Raw genomic sequence first — 22173 nt, forward strand, 5'->3', positions numbered from 1 at the left:
CCCCCCGTGCCGTGAAGCTATGATGGCCTGCTATGATTTATAGCAGGCCATCTTCCCCGACCGCTGTGTGTGAACACGCAGCGATCGGGGAAACATCGGGCGTAAATTTACGCCCTGATGCGCCAAGTACCAGGGCGCGAGGGCGTAAGTTTACGCCCGATGTCGTTAAGGGGTTAAAGTCAGTCTTCATGTATTGTTTGGCCCACTGGAGCTGTTTCTGCTTGTGTGCAGTCAGGGCCAGACTGGGACTTAAGATCAGCCCTGGCACTCAAACCTCAGCAGTCCACATAACATATCCTACCCAATATATGATAGATAGTGGTGAACATGATGTAGCATATTCTGCTCATTACTTCATTAAATATATGAAGCTCACCATCAACACATAAAAAACAACATAATCGGCTGTGGATTTGTTGTTGCATATTTACGCATTTCAGCAGCACAAAATCAGCAATGGATCTGTTTGGTCCATACCAAGTACAAAGCTGTAGATCACGGAATACAGGTGCGGGGAGATATAAGCGACAGGACCTTTAGTCTAGTATAAACTTTTATAATCATCCTTTTTATTACCACCTGAAGTGTCACAGAGGCGGAGACAAGCCACAGCTGCACCTCCCCCTGCCCCTTCCTGCTCTGACTGATTTACATACATGGCTATTCTGCTGTGGATGTGCTGCTGGATGCCGCTGTGATAAAAAGGATGTCTAGTAATAAAAAGGATGATTACAAAAAAAGTAATTATAGTGCAATTATGTCCAGTGACTCACAGGAGGTGTCTTCTCTGCATGAATTGCAAGTGACATTTTTGCTGAACTTATTCTCTTTTTCTTGCTCGGCTTTTATGAAGACTTCTCCGGCCATGACTCCTCTCTGCAGGATCTACCAAACAATTTAGGATTTACAGCAACCTTGCTCCCTTTTTGACCCCCTTATAAGCAGTAAGGCCTAGTATATGCCTCGAAATAGTAGTCCAGCACTTTTGCACCCCTATATAGTATTATAGTATCAGGTCCCCTCTGTACCCCATATGCCCTCTCTGTGCTCCAATAGATTATAGGCCTTCTTTCTATCCCCACATAGTATTGGACCACCCTCTTTGGCTGCATGAAGCATAGGCCCCACTGCATTGGACCTCTCTGAGCCTCTGTATAGTATAGCCAGGGTTTTTAATGATATATTAAAAGCTGCATAGCCCCAAACTAGTTGCATTTGCAAAGAGTCTCATCAGGAGGAGGGCTTATTTCATTTGCCCCCTCCTCCTGGTGACGCTTATGTCATTTGCCCCCCTCCTCCTGATGACGCTTATGTCATTTGCCCCCTCCTCCTGATGACGCTTATGTCATTTGCCCCCTCCTCCTGATGACGCTTATGTCATTTGCCCCCTCCTCCTGATGACGCTTATGTCATTTGCCCCCTCCTCCTGGTGACGCTTATGTCATTTGCCCCCTCCTCCCGGTAACGCTTATGCCCCCTCCTCCTGATGACACTTATTTGCCCCCGTCCTCCTGATGACGCTTATGTCACTTGCCCCCTCCTCCTGATGACGCTTATGTCATTTGCCCCCTCCTCCTGATGACGTGTATTTTATTTGCCCCCCACTGTGCATACATACATACATACATACATATATATATATATATATATATATATATATATATATATATATATATATAAATATATATATATACCAACAAAACACAACAATCACTGAACTCAGGGAGAACAGCAAAAAAATCCAATGGAGTACTCATTTACGAATCTTAGAACATGCGATACATGTTATTCTTAGCTGTCAGTTTTGCTTTAAGACTGGGCTATGAAATGCATATTTGTCAAAAGCCCCTTTTTTCAAGAGACTTGGCAAAGAATGTTCCAGTTAAGCCCGGGAAGCCCCTTCCTCGTAAGCTTCTATCTATAAGTATTCCCAAAGAGCCCTTACATAGTTAACATCCAACTATAAGCAATCATCAGGGGTGCTCATAGTCAGAGCTGGATTGTAAGCAGGCTATCCACCATCAGGGTCCACTATTATTTGAATATTTTCCCATCCCCAAGGCCGCCCATGCTGCTTGCCAGCTCTGTGTGTGGTGCTCAGGCAATCAGTGAATACAGATCATTCCCCCAGCCTGTATGCTGTACGTCTATGGGAGAGGACTGTGGGGCACCGAAGGGGGAAGGGGCAGGACCAAGCAGTGGAATTGTTGCATCCAGTGGAGGAATCCATGCACAGGCACTGTGACCTTCACCCCTGTAAAAATTAAGGTGAATTTTCCATTCTGGTGCCAGCCTCAAGCAGCTGTGCCAGCTCCTCCGCTCCTCAGCCAGAAGCACGTGAGTATGCTGCAGCCTGCCCAGTAAGAACAGAGGGAGGCCAGGCTGCAGCTTCTGAAACTATTAGGAACAGGCTAGCTACATTGCAATCACTGCGACTTTGTCACCCACCGACTGTATATTCTTCTTGGGTATACAGTTAGGGCCAGAAATATTTGGACAGTGACACAAGTTTTGTTATTTTAGCTGTTTACAAAAACATGTTCAGAAATACAATTATATATATATATATATATATATATATATATATATATATATATAATGTGGGCTGAAAGTGCACACTGACAGCTGCAATATGAGAGTTTCCACATCCAAATCGGAGAAAGGGTTTAGGAATCATAGCTCTGTAATGCATAGCTCTGTAATGCATAGCAAGTTATTGGACAATGGACTCTAAGGCCTGCAATTAACTCTGATTAACCTGTAATCAATGAAGTAGTTAAAAGGTCTGGGGTTGATTCCAGGTGTGTGGTTTTGCATTTGGAAGCTGTTGCTGTGACCAGACAACATGCGGTCAAAGGAACTCCCAATTGAGATGAAGCAGAACATCCTGAGGCTGAAAAAAAGAAAAAATCCATCAGAGAGATAGCAGACATGCTTGGAGTAGCAAAATCAGCAGTCGGGTACATTCTGAGAAAAAAGGAATTGACTGGTGAGCTTGGGAACTCAAAAAGGCCTGGGCGTCCACGGAAGACAACAGTGGTGGATGATCGCCGCATACTTTCTTTGTTGAAGAAGAACCCGTTCACAACAACAACTTAAGTCCAGAACACTCTCAGGGAAGTAGGTGTATCTGTCTCTAAGTCAACAGTAAAGAGAAGACTCCATGAAAGTAAATACAAAGGGTTCACATCTAGATGCAAACCATTCATTAATTTCAAAAATAGACAGGCCAGAGTTAAATTTGCCACAAAACACCTCAAGAAGCCAGCTCAGTTCTGGAAAAGTATTCTATGGATAGATGAGACAAAGATCAACCTGTACCAGAATGATGGGAAGAAAAAAGTTTGGAGAAGAAAGGGAACGGCACATGATCCAAGGCACACCACTGTAAAACATGGTGGAGGTCACGTGATGGCATGGGCATGCATGGCTTTCAATAGCACTAGGTCACTTGTGTTTATTGATGACATAACAGCAGACAAGAGTAGCCGGATGAATTCTGAAGTGTACCGGGATATACTTTCAGCCCAGATTCAGCCAAATGCTGCAAAGTTGATCGGACGGCGCTTCAAAGTACAGATGGACAATGACCCCAAGCATACAGCCAAAGCTACCCAGGAGTTCATGAGTGCAAAAAAGTGGAAAATTCTGCAATGGCCAAGTCAATCACCAGATCTTAACCCAATTGAGCATGCATTTCACTTGCTCAAATCCAGACTTAAGACGGAAAGACCCACAAACAAGCAAGACCTGAAGGCTGCGGCTGTAAAGGCCTGGCAAAGCATTAAGAAGGAGGAAACCCAGCGTTTGGTGATGTCCATGGGTTCCAGACTTAAGGCAGTGATTGCCTCCAAAGGATTCGCAACAAAATATTGAAAAAAAATATATTTAGTTTGGGTTATGTTTATTTGTCCAATTACTTTTGAGGTCCTAAAATGTGGAGTGTTTGTAAAAAAATGTGTACAATTCCTACATTTTCTATCAGATATTTTTGTTCAACCCTTCAAATTAAACGTTACACTCTGCACTTGAATTCTGTTGTAGAGGTTTCATTTCAAATCCAATGCGGTGGCATGCAGAGCCCAAATTGCGAAAATTGTGTCACTGTCCAAATATTTCTGGCCCTAACTGTATGGTCAGTGGTAGACCCCATAAATAGATCTGCCCAGAAACCCCACTATCAGCCATTCCCCAGGCTCAGCACCTCCTGTGGTGTGTCCAGGAGACTGGCTTGTTTTTGGGGCCTCCATTCCTTCCTCCATTCCCCTGCTTCAGTCTTCTTTCCCTTCTCATGCCCCTTATTAACTCAGTTCCTCTTCCCCATCCTTCTTCCCAGCCTACATGCCCTCCTTCCTCCTCAGCTTCCAGATCCTCTTTTCTCATACTTCTGTGCAGCCTCCATGTCCTCCTAACATATTCTCCTTTGCAGCCTCCCTGTCATCCTCTTTCAACCTCCTCCTCATCTTCGATGTCTTCCTATATTCTTCTCCTCAGTCTTCATTTTCTTCTCCCTCCACCTCCTTCACAGCTGCCATGCTCTCCTCCCTCCTCCTCCTCCTCCTCCTCTAGAAATCCTCCTCCCTAATTCTCCTGCACAGACTCCCTGTCCTCCTCCATTCTTCTCTTTGGCCTTTTATGTTCTCCTTCTTCATCCTTCTCAGCCTCCATGGACCTCCTCTCTGGACCTCCTCTCTCCCTCTCTACATTTTCTCCATGTTACTGCCAGCAAGCAACTGATACTGGGGTCTATTATAAGCTGGGGGTCTGATAATAAGTTGTGTAATATGCTGAGGGCCTAATACTGGGGTCTGTGATGATCCTTTGGTATTGTCCAAACTGTAAGGTTTATGTGAACAATATAGGAAAAATTCTGCAAAGACCATGGTGACGAGCCAAACCCCACAAGCCACACCCCTCATTAGACCACACCTACAATAGGCCACACCCCTCATTGTCAAAGCCAAAGTGTCCAGCCTTTGTAAATTCCCCCCATTTGTGAAAGAGACTTTATGGTCAATTACATTTTTTTTTTCACTTCACATTATGAGTACTACCTTATTTCTTTTCTTTTATGTTGTGACCCTCCTTTATAAGCTGTTCAGCATCAATTTTCAAATTCCTAAACTGCCCATCTCTGGAAAAAAATACCATGTTTTAAGAAATAAAATCTAAGTAAGGAGAGCAAGAAACCCCAGACGCAGATGGTACCGAGGGATCTTTTGGAAATACACTAAATCAAAGATAAGGACAAGAGGGAATATTTACTTTGCTAATCCAGAACATGTCCTATAAACTGACAAGCTCTGTAAAATGCCATTGATCAAATTGTAGAAAGTCATCTTTGACAGAGACCATACATTAACCAAATCCCTTTCAGCAGGTTCCCCCTCACATGAGACCCACTTGTGACAAACATGGACAGCATCAAACAGTATATGCACTGGGATATCCAGGGATCTGTTTTTCCTCTCAAGCTGAATTTTACATCAATTGATTCCACATTTAGTGACATGTCCCTGCTAACATGATACATTGATGTATGGGAAAGAACAAAAGCTGAGTTCATTCTTTCAGGTGGGAATACCAAATTACAGAGCACATTAACTACATTGACATGAAAAGGGTCTTTTATATGTTATAATAGTTTTTCCAAAATCAGCTTATAGATCTAATATTCTGAACTTGCAGACACAAGGAATACAGTGTCAGCTCCAACATGGGATATCATGGACTTTCCAACATCTGAAACATATGACATGTCCCCCCCCCCCCCCTTGTCCCTCTCCATACCTTCTTTTTGTTAAAGCACTAATGGACACCTGGCCGTGTCACAGAACAGCCTCTGTCTGTGAAGATCATCCTGGTCGGAACTGCAGCCCCGGCTGGATGAACTTCAATTCTATTAAATTGGGATGCAGGCGCATCAGTGTTTGCCCGCACCACAATTCACCATAGCACACAATGGAAAGTGCGGCCAGAGCCGCACTCTCCATTGTGTGAACTGACATGTCTGTGCAGCCGCTATTCAATGAATTGAGGCCGCACAAGGCTGACATGTCAGTTTTCGCTGGGGCCGCTAGGGATCCCGACTGGAGCGCACACTATGTGAATACACTGTGGCCGGGATCCCATTCATTTTCCATTGAAAGTATTTTTTGAATTAATCACGGCCGTTGTTGCAATTTGCAACAGCCGTGATTAATTCAAAATTTACGTGTGTGAACATAGCCTAATACAGTTTCCCCAGTGCAGTGGTTGCTTTGCAGCGCTTGGGTCCTAGGCTAATTTTGGTTAAACCACAGTTACCTGGGCTGAAGCTAAATCTAATAGTACGTTCATACATACTTAAAGGGGTGGTTTCACCAAACAAAGAAGGTAGAATCAGATGTGAACCACATCTGTCTCAGTCAGTGATTGGCTGAGGGGGCTGTCACTCCTGAGTTTGTCTTGGAAGTGGAGGCTCTGCAGTCAGCAAAGGACACTGGCGACACCAGAAGAGGACACCGAAGGAGGGTAGATGGGTATTGTTTGTTGTTTTATATGTTTATTGTTTTATATGCACCAGCAGCAATATATAAAGAAAAGGCAGACTGCCAGACAACTCCTGGCAGTACCAAGTACAAATGATTTTAAGAAACTCTGTAATTAGTTTTATTATGCAAAAGAAGTTTCCTTCTGTAGTCATAAAAGCTGTTTTGCAGCATCCACCCCTCACTTCAAAAGAACCAGCTTTTCTGTGTCCATTATGGTCTATGGAGGCGTCGATGGGGGTGAGTGAGCACAGAGAGGAGAAAAAGCAGCCCTGACAGCATATCATCGTGCAATCTAATCTAACCAAGCTCCCAGACCTACACTGAACTTCTGACCTCTGAATCCTCGCCCCGCTCCTGTCACCCACTGTGCCGGCCGGCGCGCGCGTCCCCGCCTCCTAGGGCGCGCGCACTCCGGCTGTCTCAGATTTTAAGGGCCAGTCCGCCCCTAATTGGAAGTTGCACTAATCACTTCCTATAAATTCCAGCCCTGCCCCACAACAGGTGTTGGAGCCTCTACATGCTTCCCATAGCGTTTGGCCCAGCTCCCTGTTGTTCCTGATTCCTGTCCGCTACCTGGTCCCTAGTCCTTGTTCCTGGTTCCTGCTCCTCTGTCACACTATCGCTCCTGTGTTCAGCCTGTCACCTGCGGTTACGCCTACAGACCTCTGCCTGCACTATCTTCTGCCTACTGCTCCTGCCACGCCTCGCCTGCCGTCACTAGCAACCAAGCCAGGGGTAGCGACCTGGGGGTCGCCTGCCGCAGCAAGTCCATCCCGCCTTGCGGCAGGCTCTGGTGAAAACCAGCGGCCCCTTAGACTCCGCTCCCTGGTGAGGTCAGTGCCATCGCTAGTGACGGTCCAGTGGATCCACTACTCCAGGCGTTACATTGGCCACTTTATAGTAAAATAGGTCAGTGTACAGTATTAGTAACTGTGCTCACTGTATGTACTGACAGCAGCTCCCTGTGTACCTCATAGAGCTAAAATCAGACTCTCCATCTTCGGGCTGCACTGCCCTGCTCTATTTTGTTTCTGTCCATAAAACAGGTGACATGGAGGAGCATGTGACTATGTCCTGTCCCCTGTGTCCTCCATAGACATATACAAGCTCAGTGGTGGTCACATGCTCCTCCATGTCAGCCATTTTATGGACAGAAACAAAACAGAGCAGGGAGCCCAGCCTGGAGGAGGGGAGTTTGTTATTAGCTCTATGAGGTACACAGGGAGCTGCTGTCAGTATATACAGTGAGTACACTTATTAATACTGTACACTGAACTATTTTACTATAAAGTGGCCAACGCCTTTAAATTTCTTACATCCCTAGGGAGTCCTGGAAAATATGAATTAAGCCATGGGTAGTATCCATGTTTTTCCAGACTCCATAGGGCTGCATCCAACTTTGTCAGCCACCGGTATTCAAATGCTGAGCAATCTCTACTACTAAGGTCTAATTTTTGCAACTTGCTTTGCACTACTCAACCAAATCTACCTGCAAATCTTGTACAGGTGCAGCTAGGAGCAGAGTCACTGTCGTATTTTTTTTTTTTTTTTTTTGCAGAAATCAATAGTCCAGGCGATTTTAAGAAACTTTGTAATTGGGTTTATTAGCCAAATCTGGCATTATCTGCATGTAAAAAGCCTTTTCCCAGGTCCCCCCCTCCTTCCTCTTTTTCATCCACTCTGAAAAATCTGAAAATTGTGACTTGTTGCAGGAGTCGTACGCTGTCTGTTCTAGGGAGAGGGGAGGGGGGAGGAGGAGGAAGGAGGGAGTTAGCCGGCAGCAGAAAGCAGATAACAGAGGATTACAGGCACGGAGCTGGGTGACAGCTGTAATCCGAGCTCAGACAGGTCACTGGTGACTGTCACAGGAGATATCCCGTGAGGGATTTGTAGATTAACTCTTTGTTGTCCTGTTTTGGTCTTTTCTTTAGCTCTCTCCATAGGAGAACAATGAAGACAGGGGGGAGAGCTTCAAACTGCTTTTTCATGATAAAATGCATTTTTCGGATAATAAACCCAATTACAAAGTTTCTTAAAATCGCCTCGACTATTGATTTCTGCAAAAAAAAATTTCACGACAGTGACACTTTAAAGTCAGTTCATCTCATAACCCTTTGCGTTTGTGTGGTAATTTTTCTGTGTAATTAAAGCTACAATAAAGTAGACCACTATAGGACATGTCAACAAACTTGTATATGCTTTTATTTCATTCCCTTTCAAAGCAAAATTTGGCCAAATCTTTCCTGAAACTGTGCATGGAAAATGATAGCTTAGCTGAACACAAGGATAATGTCCTCTTACCTTTTCGTGATATCCTTCAACAGGTAGATTGTGGTTTCTCTGCCATCTGGTAGAATAAGCGACTGATACGGGTTGAAATAAATCTTCTTATAATCATCAGACAGTGGAAGGTTGGAATGAGCCATGCATCCAGCCAGAAGAACAGCGAGGTGAACGCCCCAGAGAAGCTTGTTTGTTTCTTTACCTATGGGAAATGTCACATGTGATCAAATTATTAAAGACTTCTTGTAATCAAATTATCTTTCTCTTCATGTGAATATATGCTATATATGTTATGTACAGATATTCAAAGTAGACAGCACATCCAAAAGAAATGTAACTTTTAATATCACACCAGGTGGGCAACTTTTTGTCTAGCCTTTTTCAAGCAGTGAAGATAGCCGAAACGTTGCGCACCTGGTTTGATATTAAAACTTACGTTTCTATTGGATGTGCTGTTTACTTTGCATATTTGGATTATCTACAGACCTTGGCCTGGTTTTTTGAGACGTGCACTCCCCAATCTCTCTCTACTACCTGTGCTGTTGTTATTTGTGGAATATGCTATGTACAGTATATACACCAAAATGACATTGAATTTAGTGGCAGTTTCATGTTACATAAGTATGACTTGTATTATTTTCTCTGCAACCCCAGCAATATACAGTGGGGAAAAAAAGTATTTAGTCAGTCACCAATAGTGCAAGTTCCACCACTTAAAAAGATGAGAGGCCTGTAATTGACACCATATGTAGACCTCAATTAAGGGAGACAAAATGAGAAAACAAATCCAGAAAATCACATTGTCTGATTTTGTAAGAATTTATTTGCAAATTATGGTGGAAAATAAGTATTTGGTCAGTAACAAAATTTCATCTCAATACTTTGTTATATATCCTTTGTTGGCAATGACAGAGGTCAAACATTTTCTGTAAGTTTTCACAAGGTTGGCACACACTGTTGTTGGTATGTTGGCCCATTCCTCCATGCAGATCTCCTCTAGAGCAGTGATGTTTTGGGGCTGTCGCTTGGCAACACGGACTTTTAACTCCCTCCAAAGGTTTTCTATAGGGTTGAGATCTGGAGACTGGCTAGGCCACTCCAGGACCTTAAAATGCTTCTTACGAAGCCACTCCTTCATTGCCCTGGCGGTGTGCTTTGGATCATTGTCATGTTGAAAGACCCAGCCACGTTTCATCTTCAATGCCCTTGCTGATGGAAGGAGGTTTGCACTCAAAATCTCACGATACATGGCCCCATTCATTCTTTCGTGTACCCGGATCAGTCGTACCGGACCCTTTGCAGAGAAACAGCCCCAAAGCATGATGTTTCCACCCCCATGCTTTACAGTAGGTATGGTGTTTGATGGATGCAACTCAGTATTCTTTTTCCTCCAAACACGACAAGTTGTGTTTCTACCAAACAGTTCCACTTTGGTTTCATCAGACCATAGGACATTCCCAATACTCTTCTGGATCATCCAAATGCTCTCTAACAAACTTCAGACGGGCCCGGACATGTACTGGCTTAAGCAGTGGGACACGTCTGGTACTGCAGGATCTGAGTCCCTGGCGGTGTAGTGTGTTACTGATGGTAGGCTTTGTTACATTGGTCCCAGCTCTCTGCAGTTCATACACTAGGTCCCCCCGCGTGGTTCTGGGATTTTTGCTCACTGTTCTTGTGATCATTTTGACCCCACGGGGTGATATTTTGCGTGGAGCCCCAGATCGAGCGAGATTATCAGTGGTCTTGTATGTCCTCCATTTTCTAATTATTGCTCCCACAGTTGATTTCTTCACTCCAAGCTGGTTCCCTATTGCAGATTCAGTCTTCCCAGCCTGGTGCAGGGCTACAATTTTGTTTCTGGTGTCCTTTGACAGCTCTTTGGTCTTCACCATAGTGGAGTTTGGAGTCTGACTGTTTGAGGGTGTGCACAGGTGTCTTTTTATACTGATAACAAGTTTAAACAGGTGCCATTACTACAGGTAATGAGTGGAGAAAAGAGGAGACTCTTAAAAAAGAAGTTACAGGTCTGTGAGAGCCAGAAATCTTGATTGTTTTTAGGTGACCAAATACTTATTTTCCCCTATAATTTGTAAATAAATTCTTACAAAATCAGACAATGTGATTTTCGGGATTTGTTTTCTCATTTTGTCTCTCATAGTTGAGGTCTACCTATGATGTAAATTACAGACGCCTCTCATCTTTTTAAGTGGGAGAACTTGCACTATTGGTGACTGACTAAATACTTTTTTTCCCCACTGTATATATAAAACATGTGAATGTCCAAAGCATCCCTTTAATTATACTTGTGTATGAAATGCCCCAGACAACATACAGTTGTTTTTGCAATGCTCCAGCATTGAGTTGTACATCTCCATGCCCCAAGCACATGGTGAGATGTGTGCAACTATATTACTATACGTAGGTCTGCTATGGCTATTATAAAAAAAGAAGAAAAAAAAAACATATACCACTTGCTATACAGATTTAGTACACAGTTGTATTGAAATGAAGCAGTTGAATGTGTTTTTCTTGTTGCATGGTGCTCAGTTATCCTGGCAAAATATATAAGAGAGTATCAAAAATAGGCAGAAAATACAATACCTTATAGTTGATCACCTTAGAAATAAGCAGGCATACAGGTTCTTTATGCCTGTGCCTTTAGCCATAAGAACAGTAATTCTATCTCTCTATATACACTGCATTTTAGCGTCCTTACTATGAGTCTATTTGGGTCATGTCTGACAGTGAGGTAAATGGAGATCTGTATGCACATAGCATCCCCATCATGAATAGTGTGTGAAAGGATTTAATTTAACTCTTCTATATTCATCGTGTGTACGTAGAATGTCTGCACACATGTCTTACAGAGTATTTGTTTTACAGTTCTCATCCTTCTTGGCTTTTCATTTAGAATGTCCTTTCCTACACGTGGACATGTGACCTTTCTTGGATAAGAAGTAATTGTTAGCCTGACTACAATGTTTCCAATCCAATTTTTCACAGGAGCTCTGTTAGAAAAGGTTAATAAGACCTAGGTCAATGTAATTTACAGTCTATTGTCACAATGTTTCCAGTACACATGTTCCTGTTTACGCTCTGTTGTCTTTCATTAGTCTCTGGCCAACTTTTCCATCTGTCCGGGTCTGTTTTCTCTCCCAGTAGCGTTGTTTACTATTGTCAGTTATGTTTTTGAAGTACAACTTTCTATCCTGCGCCCACGTATGGTTCTCTATTCACTCTAGAAAACAATTTAAACTTATCAATCCTAACATACCCTCAAAGCTTTCACAGTGCCACACCACCCTACATCTAATGGGGCTCCCTACCAAGGCTCCATATTCTGAAAACTATTTAAGAAAGACAACGATCAGCCAACATTGTGCATGTCGGCTGATCTTTATCTTCTATTACACTAAGCGATTATCTGCAGTAATGGTCGATATCGTTTGAATATGGCTGACAATCGCTTTGTGTAATAGGGCCTTTACATACTCCATGAGCCAAACCTCCCACTCCCATCTCCAAGACTTTGCTGGTGTTGTACCAGATCTCTATAGGCAGTCATTTCACACTTCCTATATATACCCCCAACATTCTCTACATTTTCCCTTTGAACCTGATCCCTTCTTTAGACACATAATACATTTATGCACTTCATATCTATGGACATACAGGCACTGGCTTGTGCAGTTTTATGTAGACTATCCTGTGTATTTATAAAATATGGCTAAATGAAATGGGTGGATTACAGTATTAAGACAGATCCTTAAAAATGGACAATGCAGGGACACTATTATCACAGATGGGGATTTTCTACTGTACGAGTAGTGAGACCACAGAATGGAACTCTTCACCACATGATTGATTTATTGAAAAGGTTTAAGAAGGGTCAGGATGTCTTCCTTGAAAAATATATTACAAGTTATTGGTAATAGATTACAGGAGGTGCAAGGTCGAATTATCTGCATTAGAAGGTTTTTTTCTGCTTTTGTCTGGATCAGCACAGTAGAGTTATAGGTTGGGCTTAATAAATTCTTTATTCAGACTAAATATCTTTATTCAGGCTGTAAATAGTGTCAAGGTGGCGGGGCCTATTGTTCCCTGGGCCCTAGCACTGCTATGCCTTACTACAATCTGTATGCACTCATAGGGATTTATAGGCTCCATCTCCTTGGCACTATTCACAGCCTAAATACAGGTGTCTTTTTTTAATCCTAATTTACCTTTCCTCCATTTTTTATGTTCTAAAATTGCTTCTCTCAGCATTGCTGAATAAGACTGCTTGGTCAGGGCACCATGAGCTCTGCTTTAAGTGTAGTCACACACTTCTGCCGAAGACATTTGTGGCTGGATAGAACAGGGCTGCAGGGTAATAATTATGCTACAGTATGTAGAAACATAGGCCTAGATTTACTAGCAAATGTGCCAGGATTTCAGCACAATTTTGGTGCAATTGCTCAAAGAACAACTTATATGATTTCTGCTTCATTTACTACATGTATGTATTTAACACTTTTGTTGACATTTTCCTGATGGGTAATAAAATGGTCTTGGTTTAAAAGGGTGTGGTCTCTGTAAAAAGTGGTGTAGCTTTAAGTGCACCGAAAATTGTGCCATATTCAGTTACTAATTCTGGCTCATGTATAAGTAATAGTTGGTCTAATCTTAAACTAGACAGTCTTCTGATGCATTAGATAAGTCAATCAGTTTAATACACTGAGAAAAATTTGGTACATTTGACATCTGTCTGTCTCAGCTTGCAATGTCAATAAATTGGACGGTTGTAGTAGATCTGGACCAAAACAAAATCTTCAACTCATCACATGTCATTTATAGCACTGAAGAGACAAGAAAGGCACTAATAGAAGGCACCTTACATGAATAAATCAATCGCTTCAGTACAATATATAATCAAAAGCAAATTCTTTATTGAAACACAACAGATATAGCAACATGATTAAAAGTATTTAAAAGCCCATATTGGGTATCAAAAATCAAGGACCACTGTATAAATAAACCTTTGTAATCCTACATGGAGCTGGTATAAACAAATACCTAATACAACAACACATGAAAATCAAGACAATAACATGCTTACTATATTAAGGCTATGTTCACACTATGTAAAAGTACGGCCGTTGTTGCCATCGGCAACAACTGCTGTACTTTTTGCGGAGCGCAACATAACCTTATCTGATATGGGATCCCGGCCGGAGCGTATACACATCGTATACGCTCCAGCCGGGATCCCATACGGGGCCGCAAATAACTAACATGTCAGTTTTCTGCAGCCAGAATTCAGTGAATTCCGGACGCAGAAAGACCTGTCAGTTCACACAGTGAAGCGAGCGGCTCCGGCCGCTTGCTTTACTGTGCGCTATGGGAAGCTCTGATACGGGCGCGCGCTGATGCCCCGGCCGGGGTCACGGAACGGCCGGTCTGATACGTTGTGTGAACATAGCCTAAAAATGTAAGATATTGCCAGGGATACTCGAACCAAACAATAGCTTAATGATACTAATATGTAATCACTGAGGTGATAAGCAACTAGTATAAACAGTAAAATGCAAACCATACTAATGGGCTAAGGCCTAGAAAGTGTACAACCAAAACCATAAACATATACAATAAATTGCACAAAGAAACTTAGATATCAAATCACTCTGGTAATCATGATGCAGTGCTCCCTGGATCAGGCTCCACGCGTATCACCACCCTCTGGGTACTTCATCAGGAGTATTGATATAGTGAAGGCGTTTCCTATTTATACACTAATCATGACTGTAGATTACAAGTAGAGTACAAGTTTCATAAATAAACAGGATTATAATTACCCAGCGGATCCAGGACTGTACATGACCCTTTGCAGCTAGCCAAGATGGCGTGCGAAAGAAACAACTAGAAACTGAAAGTATATCTGTTTAATTATAAGCGGCTTTGGTTTATGAGATATGTATAGCTTGAAAATATCTTACAAAAAAATGTTTTATTATGTCTAAGTATTTAGTATTGTATTTAAAGGGGTTGACTGGCGGTCAACCTTTTGAAATGTATTGCTGCTGGTACATATAAAACAACTGTACCGTCACAGTCAGTGATTGACTGAGCGGGCTATCACTCCCGAGATGAGTTTGCCTCGGAAGTGGAGGCTCTGTAGTCAGCCGGGGACACTGCCGACACAAAAGGAGGACACCAAGGGAGTGCCGACAGGTAAGAATAACGTGTTTATTGTTTTAAATGCACCAGCAGCAATATATTAAAAAAGACTGACCTCGGACAATCCCTTTAACCTCTCTATTGTCTAGCATTTTAAATAATCCCTCCCCCTCCAGGATGCCCCTAGTATTGTAGTTAAACCCTCCCCTCCAGGATGCCACTATTATTGTCGTTAACCCCTCCCCCCTTCAGGATGCCCCTAGTATTCTAATTAACCTCCCTCCCCCTGGAAACACCTAGTATATTAGTTGAACAACCCTGCCCCCCTGAGGACCCCCATTAAAATGCCCCTAGTCTGTGTCAGTGCTCCAGTGATGCCCAGTCCACATCAGCCTCTTGCAGTCTATGCTGGAAATTGCAAGTCTTCTCCTACAGGCAGCGTGCAATGAAATGATGTCATTCACGCATCATGGTGAAGGTGCGGGCCCCGGCATCTCCTGCACACTGGCTTCCTGGTTCCACTGTGCTGCTTCCGGCTACCAGAGGTGGTCGGAAAGCTGAAATGTTGCGTACCTCTAATTAACTATGATGGGAGTTTCACAAAAGGTATAGCCCTGCTGTTAATGTAGATTCAGGAGTTGCGTAAAACAATACAGCTTATTGGGCTACGCTGTTTGCTAAACTCCCATTAAGGTAAAATTGCGTAATACTCACACTTATGCTGTTTGCAGCTTCCCAACCACCCCTGGCTGTACCTTCTGTGCAACTCTCATTATAGCAACTTGGGTGCAACTTTTTAGGATTAAGACCACCTCTGGCAGCCGCAAGCAGGCCTGAGGTTGCCAGGAAACCATATTTACCAGATAGGAATATCTCTAGTTTGGCCTAACCTGATGATTTTAGCAGGAATGTATATGTTTGTAATGTCTGGTTTTGTCTACGTACATAACCTCAAAACTGTAAAGTGCTGCGGAATATGTTGGCTCTTTATAAATAAATAATATTATTGCCTTAGAATAGTTGACCATCTAATATGTATCAGATGTTTGGCCAATCTTTGCTCAGCATATATCCAAGAAATTTTTTTTTATTTTTTTTCTACAGAGAAATAATCTAACAGATAGTTTCTTTCCATCAAGGACATGTGTTCCTCAGCAGAACTGAGTGTGCATGTATATTGGGGTCTCATGAAGATTTAAGGCTGACTGAACAAGCTCTTCAGCTAGCAGTAGAGATGAGCGAACCTGGAGCATGCTCGAGTTGATCCGAACCTGAACTTTCGGCATTTGATTAGCGGTGGCTGCTGAAGTTGGATAAAGCCCTAAGGCTATGTGGAAAACATGGATATAGTCATTAGCTGTATCCATGTTTTCCAGACAACCTTAGAGCTTTATCCAAGTTCAGCAGCCCCAGCTAATCAAATACCGAACGTTCGGGTTCGGATCGAGTTGAACCCGAACCCGGTTTACTCATCTCTAGCTAGCAGGTATTGAAAGTATATCACCATCTTATAGGTGAGCATACACATTGGTGAAATTTTGGTTGAATGCGCTGGCTTCTGCCATGCTGGATGATTGACTAATATGTATAGAGACCTCCTGACTCTTTCATGACAGATGATATCCGGGAACGGAAGGATCCGACATGTTGGATTTTAGCTGTCCAAACCTATCATTCACCAGAGGTGTCTGGCAGCAGCTTCCCTCTTCTCAGTTCACTGAGAACACATGAAGGAATGGCTCAGCTGAACCATGTGTCAGGATGGTATCTTTGCGGAGCGTCATGCGTCCCTCTGCTCATGCTGTGCGGCCGAGAAGGTGCTGATTTTCTTGCATTCTGTTTCTGTGTTTTGTTTTGTAGTGTGTGAACACTGGTTATTTGCTCACCTTGAGAGACACACCCGACTTTACCTGCTGAGTTCTGTCTGGCCATGTCAGGGTTAATCTGTGTTTTGGTTCTGCTGTGACTGACAGGTCTTCCTGCCAGTGGATCTGTTTTGTTCTCAGCTGTCTGTGCTTGGAGTTCAGGGGGATGGTCCAATTATGTTCTGGATCAGAACCCTGGCCTCCTATATAACTACCTCAGTCTGGGATATCTGGGCGGGATATTGAGCTTGTCTCTGCCTGGTTCTGTGTTTCTATTCTTGCTCTGTTGATTCTGACCCTGCTTTGCCTTTCTGACCATTCTTGTTTGCTGCCTGCCCCTGACCATACTGCCTGTATATTGACTTTGCCTTTGGATTGTGATTTTGTACTTTTGCTGCCCGTTTGTTGTGACCCGGACTGTTGACCATTCGTTATTGTGTTTTGTCTGTCTTGTCCTTGTGTCCCACCTAGCCAGCGCAGGGACTGCCGCCCAGTTGCTCGCCGCCATCTTAGGGCGGATTGTGGCAAATAGGTAGAGGACAGTGGGCGGGGCTGAGCTTAGGGCTCACTGTTTGTCTTGTCCTGCTGTCCGGTTCCTAACAGAATATCCGGCCTTACTATATTTTTTTAACTCCTTACCTGTGGCCAGTAATGGACTCAGCACAGGAGTTATCTGCCCGCTTTGAGGGTCTTGCTACCCTAGTTTCTGAGCTGGCAAAGCAGGTCCAGTTATTAGCCCAGCAGCTACCAGCTACCACTCCTGCCACCCCAGTGGTCACGCTCAAGGAGCCTGACAAGTGTGCAGGGGACCTGAACACATATCTGACATTTAAAGAAGCTTGGGTTAGTCACCCCACCCCTAGCTCCTTTGAAGAGGCCATTTCCCTGGCGATTTTTATCAATCGCACGCTAAGGGATCATAATAAAAATAGACCATGCCATGACCACCCCTGTGTTGTTAATGTTCCTTCTTCTGTCCCCTCCAAACCTCTGCATACTATGTCTCGTCCTCTGGTCACCATGGAGGAACCTCCAGAACTGGGCAAAATTAAAAGATCTCTGGCCCGTAAGGAACTCAGAAGAAGGAATGGACTCTGTTTTTATTGTGGCGAAAGTGGACACTACATCAGCTTTTGTGCCAAGCGTCCCCCGAAGCCAGATCATCAGCGTCCAGGTGACTACCAGGAGGGTCATCTGGGCGCCCAGGTGGGTGTAGTTAGTGTGTGTCCCGCCGAGGATACCAAGTCTGCTGATTTGTGTAAGGTGGAAATTGGCTCTGTATATCCTGGAGATTGTGCCATATCTGTGTCTTCATGTAATGCTGAAATTGTCTCTGTGTCTGGTACCGATTTGAGCGGTTATGGGAGATCTGTCAGGAGACCAGTTGTCCATCACTTGGAGTCTGATTCTGATGAATGGGAGACGGACGATGAGATCTCTAGCGATGTTGAGACATGTATTGTAAGAGGTCCGTTTCCTCCCAGGTCTGGTTCGTCTGGTGAGGGTCCTGAGGCCCCTCATAAAAGGGGGGGTACTGTCAGGATGGTATCTTTGCGGAGCGTCATGCGTCCCTCTGCTCATGCTGTGCGGCCGAGAAGGTGCTGATTTTCTTGCATTCTGTTTCTGTGTTTTGTTTTGTAGTGTGTGAACACTGGTTATTTGCTCACCTTGAGAGACACACCCGACTACCTGCTGAGTTCTGTCTGGCCATGTCAGGGTTAATCTGTGTTTTGGTTCTGCTGTGACTGACAGGTCTTCCTGCCAGTGGATCTGTTTTGTTCTCAGCTGTCTGTGCTTGGAGATCAGGGGGATGGTCCAATTATGTTCTGGATCAGAACCCTGGCCTCCTATATAACTACCTCAGTCTGGGATATCTGGGCGGGATATTGAGCTTGTCTCTGCCTGGTTCTGTGTTTCTATTCTTGCTCTGTTGATTCTGACCCTGCTTTGCCTTTCTGACCATTCTTGTTTGCTGCCTGCCCCTGACCATACTGCCTGTATATTGACTTTGCCTTTGGATTGTGATTTTGTACTTTTGCTGCCCGTTTGTTGTGACCCGGACTGTTGACCATTCGTTATTGTGTTTTGTCTGTCTTGTCCTTGTGTCCCACCTAGCCAGCGCAGGGACTGCCGCCCAGTTGCTCGCCGCCATTTTAGGGCGGATTGTGGCAAATAGGTAGAGGACAGTGGGCGGGGCTGAGCTTAGGGCTCACTGTTTGTCTTGTCCTGCTGTCCGGTTCCTAACACCATGGCTGAATGTTGAAATGTTTGGAGGAAAAAAGGAATGATAGCTGTCTCCTAAACGAATGTTCAATCAACAGCCATTGATGGTATATGGCCATTGTAAGCAACAATTATTCCAAGCTGGCAGACACACAATACAAGTTTCATGTAGTCAAATCATAGAACAGACTTCCAACTTGCTCAACTTTTCCTTTCTTCAACCATATACATAAAGCTTTACCAGGCTACATCCTTGCTGAAAAATCATTTCACAATGGAAGAAATGTACATAAAGTAAAAAAAAAAAAAAAACCTTAAATGCAATAGATCATACCTGTGATGTACTCAGAGAGAGAAAAAGAATGATGGTATGATATATGAATATGTTGAGAGCAATATAAATATTAATCACCTGTCATCAATGTAAATCATATCTGTAGAGCGACGTGCACGACTACATAATAGAAGCTATATACAAAAGTTAGAGTAAAAAGACAATGCTCATAATTCCAAGCACTGTAAAAGTAGAATGTATGATGCTTTTAGTAAAGGCTAAACTTAAAAGATATATATCAGCCTGTATACTTATGTAGCAGAGTTAAATTTGCCAATAAGTCGGGACAGAATTATTTCATGTATCATTACAACACATTCCAATGTCACAAGGAGTTGTGCCAAATGAAACACTCGGCTCTGCTACACCTAGCATACTCAGCTCCACTGCATAGACTCATTCCAGACACTTCTGCATGTAAACAAAGCACAGCTGTTTCTCCGGCCATGTAACACTGATAATACTTATTCAGTTGTCACTGCGTATGATATCATTTTGCTGTAAATAGATGAAACATAGGTTACCATTAAATGGTAAAATATTGAAGAAGTTTGTACCTACCTCCCATTGTGGAATGACACCTCAGTCTGTGTTTCTCTCCTCACTACAGGCAGAGCTGATCATGCTTCTAGGAGTAAGTCACATGGAACAGTCTACAAGACAGCAGCCTTTTCATGATGATGGCACTTTAAGACTCCTTCAGAGTGAAAGCTGTCTCTTCCTAGATATCAAACTTTGTGCCTAGAGCATGAATGGCTTCGGGGATTCCCATGTGGTCTCAGGCTCAGTATCCCCTGTTAGTAAGCGACTAGCTTTCCTCCTCTCCACGGTATTAAAGAGTTGCTTGTTGGCAGATTTGCAGATGGATAAGGGCTTGAATGAGAGACAGAGAGGGAGAGAAAGGGGGGCACCCACTTAACTCTTCTTGAGCTCTACACAATAGAGATAAAGGGTACCCAGCCTCATAATATCAATAATCTGGTATTACTGTGAGTGCAGGAAGATATTGTAGATCATGTTTAATACCCTAGAGTGCTGGGATTGACCCCTCCTCCCCTTTTTTGCAATCTCATTAAAACATGTGATATCTAAAGAGGAATGTGTTGGCTGAATACATGCGAGGGGTTCCTGCCAGAAGAGAAGTCCGGAAAATATATACACATTAAATGAAAAGCATTCAGAATGAAGTGTCAATACAATTTATGTGTGTGGAATCCCACAGGTTACCTTATATAAATCATATAAAGATGTGTCACCACGGGGTTACGTACATCCAGCAACTAAGAAAATATATGGGTTAATGTTTTCTATGACAAGGTAAAGCACTGGCATGTTCGACATGCTGGAGCATTTCTGCATGTAATGTGTAGTAGTGTCTGCTACTCCCTGAAAAATGATAGACTTATTGATTTCATATAGAGGACATGGTACCTGTAGGTCAGGATGCCTTTTAGTGAACTGACATTTGAGGCATCTCATGCTTTCAATTGCACTTTAGTTGTCTTTAGTTGACCTTTAAAGTAATATGGCAATGAATTATTTGGTTATTTATGCCTTTAAATATAATGGTTAATATAATGGTTTTAGCACTTTATTCCATACTCTTATATTTATGGCATTTTACATTCACAAAGTATAGCTGACGTGTGGAGCTACTTTAGGCTACTTTATTCACATATATATGTATGTATGTAAGATTGTAAATATATGAAAAACTGACCTAGGCCCAAAAGGGGTGAATCTGTATAAGTTTAGGTTCCCATCTGATATCAGGTCACCTTCACATGGCAGAAAAATACAATTTGATCAAAATGATCATATAGTATGTTATAGTAGTTCTATAGAATCTCTCCTGCATTTTTTTAAATGATAATAACAGAAAATATACTGTATACCAAGATTCTTACCCCTTCCCTTAAAATTAGCCGTTTATTGTAGAGCCATTAAAACATGTCCATTTACAGAACAGATAAAATATTTAAACTTGCCAACATGTTTTGGACAGATCTTGCCCTTGATCAAAGAATGATATAATATACCTATCCCATAGGTAAGGACAAGGTCTCTATGACAAGTAAAAAAAATATTATAATTTTTTTTTAATGATAAAGAATACTTAAAAGAAACTAAGTTTATGTTAATCTAACTAAGGGTAACATAAGCTAGTGGCAAAGAAGCCGAACAAAATGATGCATCCCTTACATTTGTATCCCACTGATGCCTGATTGGATTGAAATCTGGGGAATTTAGAAGCCAAATTGAGCATGCTTGAGTCGATCTGAACCCGAACTTTCGGCATTTGATTAGCAGTGGCTGCTGAAGTTGGATAAAGCCCTAAGGCTATGTGGAAATCATGGATATAGTCATTGGCTGTATCCATGTTTTCCAGACAACCTTAGAGCTTTATCCAAGTTCAGCAGCCCCAGCTAATCAAATACCGAACGTCAGTGGCGTCGCTAGGCTGAATCATTCGGGGCCCAAGCCCCGAATGATTTCAGCCTAGCCCCGAAAGTCTTTTTGATCCCGCCAGCGCTGAAATAACAGCAGCCGGGGCCTGTAATAGATCACTATCAGAGGCTCCAGGCTGCTGTTACTTCAGCGCTGGCGAGCCGCGGGAGCGGGATCGGCCGGCATCACTTCCGGATGCCTCGTGACGTCACCCCGCTCTTCATTGGACGGAGGACGCTGCACGCTCTGGCCTGCCTGCGCTCCAGGGACGTCACAGCCGGCTGTAGCGGGGCCAAGCTTCTGCCCCGCCGCGCTCCTCCACCTCAGG

The 22173-nt window shown here is 43.2% G+C and overlaps 1 protein-coding gene across 1 annotated transcript in view; it reads right to left on the bottom strand.

Annotated features, from left to right (window-relative positions):
- LOC138798644 (protein NDNF-like) overlaps nucleotides 1-20342 on the bottom strand; it is a 34159-nt gene extending 13817 nt beyond the window's left edge. Inside the window, exons 1-2 of the mRNA XM_069979186.1 lie at nucleotides 19959-20342; nucleotides 8835-9018 (exon numbers count right to left, since the gene is read on the bottom strand). Of these exons, the coding sequence (XP_069835287.1) occupies nucleotides 8835-9018; nucleotides 19959-19965 (191 nt within the window). The 5' untranslated portion in view covers nucleotides 19966-20342. The remainder of the gene's footprint in view (nucleotides 1-8834; nucleotides 9019-19958) is intronic.
- Nucleotides 20343-22173: the final 1831 nt, after the last annotated feature.

The sequence above is a fragment of the Dendropsophus ebraccatus genome, chromosome 8, assembly GCF_027789765.1.
Source record: "Dendropsophus ebraccatus isolate aDenEbr1 chromosome 8, aDenEbr1.pat, whole genome shotgun sequence".
NCBI classification, from domain to species: domain Eukaryota; kingdom Metazoa; phylum Chordata; class Amphibia; order Anura; family Hylidae; genus Dendropsophus; species Dendropsophus ebraccatus.